Raw genomic sequence first — 9,574 nt, 5'->3', positions numbered from 1 at the left:
GTTTATATTGAGTACAAGACCACAAGAGAAGCAGTAACGACTTATAAGTTATTTAATGGACGTTGGTATGGCGGTAAAAGACTCAATGTAGAGTTTTGCAATGTAAAATCTTGGAAATCGGCAATTTGTGGTAAGGAGACATAACTTTAAAATAATTAATAAATTCGGTGATTATACAATAAAAGTCCACTGAAATTAAAAAAAAATAAATTTAATTTCAGAATCTCAGTGGTACCTTAATTCACTTTTTATCAAATATATCAGTAGTAATAAGAAAATACAACAAAATAAGCAAAAATGCTAAAGATAGCCAAATTTGAAACTGAAATAATTTTGTCTAACTTAACAAGTGAAGTAATCATAAATAAAATGAATAATTATATTATGTGCAACAATAAAAAAAAAACATAAAAATCTTATTAAAGCCACTTTTATGTAGAGCCATTTTCATACTCTTGTCGACACTAATTCTTTAAATTTTATATATGTTATGAAAATAAAAGCGAATAATTATTTTGATAAATAATTTTATTTTAGGTTTATATTTACAAAATAGGTGTCCAAAAGGAAGTGCATGTAATTTTTTACACGTTTTTCGAAATCCAGCCAATTTGTTTGCTGATGCTGATAAGGACCAGCATCATACCCCACCTGCTGAAGATATTGAAAGGTAATTCCAATTGTAATTTGTATTAGAGGACTTTTTATATGCATTATTTGTTACAATTTTCAGGCTAACGCCCGATACTAGGCATTGGAGATGGTCAGAATCTCCTGAACGAATTCCTACTGAAAATAGAAGTCATCACAGACATTTTAGGGAACAACATTCCCATTCTAAATCGAAAAGATCTCGAACTCGATCGAGAAATAAAAAGAGGAAAAGAAGTCACAGCAGAAATAAAAGTAAAGATAAGAGTAGTAGAAGTACAAGAAGTGAACATTCCAACGGCCATCGCCATGAACACAGACACAAAAGTAAAAAACAGGTCAACAACGAAAGCAGAACTCCATCTAATACATCTTCTAGACGATTTCGAAGATCACATTCTTAATTTAATAAAAAAGTTGTATGAATATTTACTAATTAATTAAAGTTTTTTCTTATTTGATTGTTTTTTTTATTCGCCCTTATGGAAGAAGCCGATTTTTGTAAACTCCTAAGAAACATACGTGCTACCCTTACAAAATAATTTTGTATAAATTAATAACGTTTGGGGGATCAAGCCCTTTTTTCTAAATATAAATTAACGAATATTAAGGAGGGAAATAAAAGAAAAATGCGGGAAATTCATTTGCCATATCTTATTTTAAAATAAGAAGTAATAAGGTGAGAAACTGAAAAAAGAGGTGTTACAGCTTTGTAATGATCTTTTTCAAATTAATACGTTTTTCCCGCTTCTGCGTTTAAAAAGAACTATTTTTATGCAACCCACCATGCACAGAGACATTTTTTTGCATAAGTTAGTGCGTTATACGGTTATACCAACAACATTGACGTTTGGACACGTATGATTGGTATTAATAATAATTGTATTTGTGTGTTTGTATCACATAGATAGAACAAATATAGTCCGCAAAGTATTAAAGTTGTAGTAACAGCAGGTTGCCGTTCTACTGAAAACCGTTTCTAATTACGATTTATAATTATAGATTCATACTACCAAAGATACGGACGAGCAACCTACATAAGTGCACTGTATTGTGACAAAAGCATACAAGTGAAACCGGTTTTCATCGGGTTAGCGGCAATTTGACGTAATTTAACATGGTATACTGGTACTGTGAAAATTAAACCTAATTTTAGCAAAATACTACTGCAAGCAAGTTAAAAATAATTTCTTAAGTATGCGTCAAATTGTAGTTTTTCGGCTGTGAATTTTTGGGATAGTTAACTGTCTCATACTTTGCAAAATTTACTGCATTGCGCTCGCTAAATCTGTCTGTACGTGTATTGCTTTGGGTGGTTTTAAGTTCTAACCTATACATACTTCAGCACTAACTAAATTAAAAAATAAAAAAAATAATTAAATTAAATGGTTGGAGGTGGTATGGGAGATAGAGATNACATATATGTTAATATACTGGAAATTAATTAATATTGTCTGCGTCACCGCCAACGGTTTTTTGATAGGGAATTGTACAGGCTTTGCTGTTTGTCCAAGATATTTTCGGCGTTTTATATGACTATATCTTTTGTATGTTATTAAAATAATCTTGTCTGAGAAAGGAAATGTTCATATTCAGTGATTCATTATTAATTAAAATTTCAAGAAAACATACTTTCTTTTGAATATACTGGGACACTCGAAAGTGTCAAATCGTATAACGGAAACCCCGCATAACGTGAACAGTATATTAAATATGCAAGCCAACTTTATACCGTGAACAAAGTAAATCTTCGCTTAAAGAAACGAATATCAATAAGCTTTAAAAAGCGATACACTTATAGTAAATACAAATAGAGCAAATTCGATATAATCACTACATAATGACACTTACTATACGAAAAGGGAGGGAGCTAATTATTTAATTGAAACTAGCCATTTGAAAACAATATCCCTAAAACACTTGTTCATTTTTGTATTTTCGTTTTTTGTGTAGGTATGTACATAATTTGTTACTATAATAGTAAACCAATTCTGAATTGTATTTTGATTTTTGTTTTATTTGGTAGTTCCAGTTTCATAGCAAGTTTGGGGAGTGCAGTTGCTTCTACCCCTATTGATGTTATTCGGGTGAGTTAAAAGATTTAATTTAGTTTAGGTATTTTTTTATATATTTAAAAGCGCCTAACAGTGTGTACCTAATTTTAATTTACTTCTTTGTGAAGTGATAAAATCTGACAATTTCCTGTCGACAAAGTATTTCTTTTATCAAAGTCAGTAATACTGCAAATAGCTAGTCGAATTTTATCTTATCCCCGTTATATTTTTATCGTTTATATAGGTATGTGTGTGTAATTTGATTTTTGGTTTACTGCTAATATGAGAATTTGAAACCGGACATACCTGCAAACATTTTATATACAAGATTGTATTTTCTGATTAAATTAGTTATGTATGGTATGAAATTACCAAATTGTTATTTACGTTAGGTACGTCATGGATTTATTTTACAAACTATTTAAGAACTTAATTGTTTGTCACATTAATATTTTATCATATAATTAAAAAAAAAATATAGATTACTTGTTCAAAACCAAAATATTTTTGAATTTAAATATTGCAATATCATAATGTTTATTGATACATATATAACTTTTAATTTGCTTTCATATTTTTTAATGAAGTTGACGATATGAAAAAACATTGTAATACGTTCTGTTGTAAAAGAATTAAAGAAGTACAGTTGTACTGGATTAAATAAATTTAATATAAATATTTAAATATACATATCTACGTAAGTTTAGATAAGATTTAGAGGAGTATGTAATAGGCTTAATGCATTTTTTTTAGACGAGGTTAATGAACCAAAGAAAATTAAAGAAAATTGGAGGACCCCTTCCAGCTTTTATTTACACTGGAACATTAGACTGTTTTGTGCAGACCTTTAAAAACGAGGGTTTCTGGGCATTTTACAAGGGATTTATTCCCACTTGGTTTCGTATGGGACCGTGGAATATAATATTTTTCGTTACCTACGAACAACTGAAGAAACTTTACTAGTCTCTCCACATAGTAAAACAATAAGTATTCTGATCCCTTTCAAGATTCCTAGACAGATCTGCACTGCATTTATAGTATTTTTGAGGCACGTGATATTTTTTAAATTTTAACAACTTAACTACATTTAAGGNCTTTAAGAAAACTAAAATCGGTATATTACATTAAAAAAGTGTTTAAAATACAGAAATACAATTAATATATTTTGTTAGCAAGTAAATTTCTTTAAAAATGTTTCCATTGTTCTGCTTATTGAAGAATGTGAAGAAATAAAGCTAGTGTAGGGGCTTTGATTCTGCACATTATATTAATAAAGAAATCATTAGTAAAACTACAAGGTAAAACAATTACTACTAATTTATTGTATCACAAATGTAAGGAATAAAATAAAGCCATAAATAATGAATCATAACTATTAACACTTATCGTTAGCTTACATGTATGAGATATAAAAAGAATTAATGTAACATCATGCATTAATATTATTCAGCTTCGTCCAAGGCAGATTTTGTTATTGATACATAAGTCGGTGAAAAAGCCTTTCCTCTGTGGTTAAAAGTATAAAAAGAAGGGACGTTACGAAAAGATTCCCAACTTTTGTTTTCTAAATCTGCTGATGCTTTAATATCTCTGAAGTCCCCAGCAACGTACATTACACCGTACATGATCACAAATAAACTAATAATCCCTTGAGCAATTATCTGAAGGTAAAGGAAAATTAAAATATATATCTATTATTAAACAGTTACTTACATCTGAGGGCAAATGTGTGAACTCCAATTCATTTAGTCTTAGGTACGAACGATCTGCAATAGAATGGTAAATAGAGAATGGCTAAGGTTTAACATTTTAACTTACGTTGAGCTGCTGAGTAAGCTGCATGAAATAGAGATAAGAAGCCTATCGTTACTATTAACCGGTGAATTGTTGTAGCAGGCATTTTTACAAAATTTGATTTTTCTTATCAAGCTAGAAAGTTTGGTTATAATAATAAAATGAGGTTATATTATAAGAATGACAAGTAAACACAAATAAATAAAGGATATGACCAACTGCAGAGAATGTTAACTGATCTGTAGTAATATAAATTTTAAAATAAAAACGGAAAATTGATTCATGAATTTCATATTTGAATATAGACCACCTAGAAATTATCTTTTTAAAATTTTCTGTGTTTAAACTTGTAAATAGTATTAAAAAAATGAAACCTACAGAGTAATTCTGAATCAGGTGACCATAGATAAGCAAGTGACTCACATTTCATTGATAACAAACTATTGACATTTTTCCTTGTTTTGGTTTCACAATTGATTATTTCGTTGTAAATTAAGTGTATAATTATTGAAAAAGTATTTTATTTACTTTCAGTTTGATCATTGAACAAGAGAGGTTGGCTTTCTAACTTTCAGAAACAGTGTTTAGTTGTGTTTTTTGAAAATTACCATTGTGTGAATATGGGGGCAGTTCTAGGTCTTTGTTCTGCTGCTCAAGTATGGATTTAATTAATATTGTTTCCGTGTTTATAAATAATAATTTAATAATCCATTTCAGTTGGCGTGCTGTTGCGGAAGTGCAGCATGTTCTTTGTGTTGTTCAGCATGCCCCTCCTGTAAGAATTCAACTTCAACAAGGATAATGTATGCCATTATGTTGGTTGTTGGTACAATAGCAGCATGTATAACATTAGCCCCAGGGCTGCAGGATACTTTGAAAAAAGTACCGTTTTGTAAAAATTCATCATCAAGTCTACTGCCGAATTCTGTTGTATTTGATTGTGAAAGTGCTGTTGGTTACCTTGCAGTTTATAGAATATGTTTCATTTATACCTTATTTTTTGCTTTAATGGCAATATTAATGTTAGGAGTAAAAAGTTCAAAAGACCATCGAAGTGGTATACAGAATGGGTAAGTTGTATAAGATATTACTATTTATTAATCTATATTCTAACAATAAGAAAAATATTCTAATTATATAGTAACAACTGTAGTATTTATTGTTTATTTAGATTGTAATTGTTAATAGGTTTTCTCTTTTGTTAGTTTTTGGGGCCTGAAGTATATGTTGATAATTGGTGGCATCATAGGAGCATTTTTCATACCTGAAGGCTCATTTGGACAAACATGGATGTATTTCGGAATGATTGGTGGTTTTTTATTTATTTTAATTCAGTTAATCTTGATTGTTGATTTTGCTCATTCGTGGGCTGAGAGTTGGGTGGGAAATTATGAAGAGACAGAATCTAAAAAGTGGTATATTGGTCTGTTATTTTGCACTTTTCTTAACTATGCTCTTACAATAGCAGGAATTGTTTTGTTGTTCATCAACTTTACAAAGGTACCTTAAATAATATAAGCACTTATTAGATTCAATAACTGAAACACATTGTTTTTTCCAGGCACACTCATGTGATTTAAACAAATTCTTTATATCATTTAATTTAATACTTTGTGTGATAGTGAGTATTGTTTCCATTTTACCTGCTGTACAAGAGAAATTACCACGATCAGGATTATTGCAGTCTTCAGTACTTTCTTTGTATGTCACCTATCTGACATGGTCCTCTGTGTCTAATTCTCCTGGTAACTAGATTTTCTCTGTAACTGATTCGTAGGTACACTCAATTGTGTTTTTACATGATTTTAGTTTATTACAAATGATAAAAAATGTTCTTTATTTGCACTGTTTTTACTTATTTAACACAATTATTCAAGAAGAGGCTACTGAGATTGACCTGTAAAGAGGTAGTGAGCAAGAAAGTACACAAATGAAAAGTAAATGCCTTTAGCAGCTAAAAAGTCTGATAATGATGGTGATGATGAAGAGGAGTACATACACCCATCACTAAATGTTTTCCTGCAGACTCTTAATGTTCCTTAAAAGCTCATCAGCAATTTGAACTTTGGAATCTATTTATAACTTGTTTTGATTGAAAAAGTCATCAGTACAAATGTTCCCTTTGAATTTTAAACCCTATATTTATTATGTTTTTTTCTTCAGTAGCATATTTGTAATGTAAAAACAGAATTGGGTGGAATAAATAATATATGTTTTAAAATTGGTAATAGAAAAACTAAATGTATTGTTTCTTTCTAGATCAAGAATGCAACCCTGGTTTATTAGGAATAGTTGGAGCTGGTGCAACAAACCAAGTTGGTTTTCACAAAGAAAGTATTATTGGATTAATTGTTTGGCTATTATGTGTAATGTATTCATCTATAAGATCTGCAAGCAGTTCATCCAAACTGACAATGTCCGATAAAGTCCTGGATAATGATAAATCAGGTGGGTTTTAATTTCTGTAATATTTTTAAATCCTTTCCTTTGCTTTTTGGTTTGTTTTAATTTCTTTTCTTCTTTGCTAATCCCATAGCATTATGTAGATGTACTGGATCTTTTGTTTTCTTTCATTGACGTTTTTTTTAGATGTAATATATAAAAATATATTATTACCTTTTATTTCGAATTATGTTATATAATTCATCAGGATGCATATCTTTAGTTGTTGAGCAATTTATTTTCCTTTTACATATTCTTTATTAATGGAAATTTTTAATTTAACCATATAATTGATAAGAACCCACATTTTTTACTAACATATTTATTTTATCCTAGCTTTAGGCAACGACAAGTCCGTGCTTGTTGACAATGAAGGTATGGTGCATATTTAATTCAGTAATTTTATAATGAACATGCATAATGCTGTGGTGTTAATATCATTTGTTTTATTTTGTTTGTGTTAAATTTTATGTAATCTTTAGTCTTTCTTTATGAATTTTATTTTCATTAAATCGTGCTATTTACTGGCAATTTTAATAATCTGGATTTTTACACAAAGGTTTTTGAGAATTGATTAGATTTTATGCAAAAAAAATCAGCGACGAATCAATATAAAAGAAAGTAAGAAGCTGTTTAACTAAAAGATCGTATTTTTAATATTGCGAAGGAAGATTATTTTGATAAAATTTTTTAATTGGGGTTTAGTTGGTTGATAGAAGCAGTAATCATTTGTTTTCTACAGTACTGACCATGTAATTAATCCAGATTAAGGACATGCCATGGAATTTTTTAATTTATTTTGTCAGAGGAAAAAATAACATCGATTAACCTTTGCTTTATTGTGTTAATTTGTAATTCATTTGCTTGTTTTTTTTTGTTTATCATTAATAATTTTTTAAATAAATAAGGCTATGTACCCATACCAGGTAACGAGCACCCAAATGATGGTGGAGAGAGTGGTGGAAAAGTGTGGGACAATGAAGAGGACGAGGTGACCTATAGCTGGTCTTTCTTTCATGTCATGTTTGCATTAGCAACTCTGTACGTTATGATGACTCTGACCAACTGGTACAAGTAAGTAGTTTTTTGTTTACATAACTAAGCTGCAGAAATGCAACTTTTCACATTTTTCGACCTTAGATATCATTTTTACCTCCATGTTTTTCTTCTATTTCTGTTGTTTTATCATTTATTCCTTTTCTCAAAAAAATTCCTCTTTTTTAAAAGCTCGGTTCGATAAGGTTCCCGTGAATCTCTTAGACAAATGCACAGATAATTTAATCTTTCACTTCTCGTTCATTTTCATGAATTCTATTAAGAGGCTGAAGAAAGCCTTCCGCTCTTCTTTCCGGCTTTATACTACATTGTAGGTCAGAGAGACTGCCCGCCCACCAGTATAGTAGCTGGTGGGAAAGAAATTTCCAAAAGTCTTTAACTACAAAGTATAATTGTAAACCTTTTGAGAATGCACAAAAGACTGAAGGTTTACTGAAAATTTCAAATTAAAATTAAAAGTGCTTTTTATTCCTGTTTAAGATGTTTTAGTTATTGCTTTTATTAACTTCCCATTAGGAAGTTATTGTAATTGGGTCGAAAAGTGAAATCGGAATTTTCATTATATTTCCACGTTTTAACATATTAGTAGCATGCTAGCCAATTTTTTTGATGATGTGTGTATGTACGTACGTACGTACGTACGTACGTACGTATGTACGTACGTTCTTATGTCAGCATTTTTTTCGTTTTCGATATCTCAAGAACGGATTGAGATATCGCCCTCAACCAAAATTTTTTCGAAAGATATTATCATAATGAAGATCTGAAAGAAATTTGAACGAAATCGGTCAAGCCGTTTTTTTTTTATAAAAAAAAAACGAATTAATTACAAACAATTTAATTAAAATACGTTCTAATCTAATCACAACAATGAAGTTACGGAATCAATAATAACTGTATTATCTAATGGGAAGTTAGTCGTATTAGCACCGACCAAAGCGTGCTCAGACCAATTTTTTTTACTTTTATGTTTAAATTGGAGAGCAATGATAGAGTAAAAGTCTAGTTTCTTTAACTTCTAAAGGAGCAAATACTTCGTCTATTGAAGAGAAATAAGTTTATTTATGTAAAACATTTCATTTTCAGACCAAATTCATCCCTGAACACTTTGAATGCCAACGCTGCATCAATGTGGGTGAAAATTATTTCCAGTTGGTTGGGCATAGCACTGTATGCTTGGTCCCTCTTGGCGCCGATAATCTTGCGAGATCGTGATTTTAGTTAAATGTATCGATTTACTTCAGTTTGATTTAATGTTATACCACGTATATGGCTTAGAGTAAAAGCTGAATAAATGTTTTGATTTTGTTGTTTTGCTAATGTAACTATTATTACATTGATAGGAATAAATAGTGTGAACGCGATGTGTACTTTGTAATTACATTATAGAATATGATACATTTAAAAATAAATTTATGAATTGATAGAATTTAATCGTGATAATAAATAAAGTTATGATACCAATATCGTGTTTTATTCATTTATTTACATCCATTTTAACATAAATATAATAGTTAAACATGTTTTTACGCCCCGGAAAAGTTCCTTTCAAAATAAATAATGTGGAATTATGATTT

General features: G+C 29.8%; 3 protein-coding genes across 6 annotated transcripts in view; 2 read left to right on the top strand and 1 right to left on the bottom strand.

The window, feature by feature from the left end:
- The window catches only part of LOC108737486 (U2 small nuclear ribonucleoprotein auxiliary factor 35 kDa subunit-related protein 1), a 6,075-nt gene extending 4,963 nt beyond the window's left edge, over nucleotides 1-1,112 (top strand). Inside the window, exons 4-6 of the mRNA XM_025973497.1 lie at nucleotides 66-130; nucleotides 538-670; nucleotides 734-1,112. Coding sequence (XP_025829282.1) covers nucleotides 66-130; nucleotides 538-670; nucleotides 734-1,055 — 520 coding nt within the window. The 3' untranslated portion in view covers nucleotides 1,056-1,112. The remainder of the gene's footprint in view (nucleotides 1-65; nucleotides 131-537; nucleotides 671-733) is intronic.
- A 2,892-nt stretch (nucleotides 1,113-4,004) lies between these two features.
- Nucleotides 4,005-4,816, bottom strand: LOC108737502 (membrane magnesium transporter 1). The gene is made up of 3 exons (XM_018470375.2): nucleotides 4,524-4,816; nucleotides 4,419-4,471; nucleotides 4,005-4,366 (listed from the first exon to the last, which is right to left on the bottom strand). Exons 1-3 carry the CDS (start codon nucleotides 4,603-4,605, stop codon nucleotides 4,148-4,150), a joined length of 354 nt encoding a protein of 117 aa, XP_018325877.1. The 5' UTR covers nucleotides 4,606-4,816; the 3' UTR covers nucleotides 4,005-4,147.
- A 79-nt stretch (nucleotides 4,817-4,895) lies between these two features.
- Nucleotides 4,896-9,361, top strand: LOC108737501 (probable serine incorporator). 4 transcript variants are annotated; one of them, XM_018470370.2, is made up of 8 exons: nucleotides 4,896-5,155; nucleotides 5,217-5,569; nucleotides 5,705-5,999; nucleotides 6,061-6,244; nucleotides 6,759-6,947; nucleotides 7,278-7,316; nucleotides 7,850-8,015; nucleotides 9,084-9,361. In XM_018470370.2, exons 1-8 carry the CDS (start codon nucleotides 5,120-5,122, stop codon nucleotides 9,220-9,222), a joined length of 1,401 nt encoding a protein of 466 aa, XP_018325872.1. In that variant the 5' UTR covers nucleotides 4,896-5,119; the 3' UTR covers nucleotides 9,223-9,361. The 4 variants fall into 4 exon arrangements, with proteins under 4 accessions (XP_018325872.1, XP_018325873.1, XP_018325876.1 ...); XM_018470371.2 differs by having other exon boundaries at nucleotides 7,868-8,015; nucleotides 9,084-9,311; XM_018470374.2 differs by lacking the exon at nucleotides 7,278-7,316 and having other exon boundaries at nucleotides 7,868-8,015; nucleotides 9,084-9,311.
- Nucleotides 9,362-9,574: the final 213 nt, after the last annotated feature.

Source organism: Agrilus planipennis, unplaced genomic scaffold (genome assembly GCF_000699045.2).
Source record: "Agrilus planipennis isolate EAB-ADULT unplaced genomic scaffold, Apla_2.0 scaffold117, whole genome shotgun sequence".
Lineage (NCBI taxonomy): Eukaryota > Metazoa > Arthropoda > Insecta > Coleoptera > Buprestidae > Agrilus > Agrilus planipennis.
The sequence above is the reverse complement of the archived record's forward strand: the minus strand, read 5'-3'. Positions and strand labels throughout refer to the sequence as shown.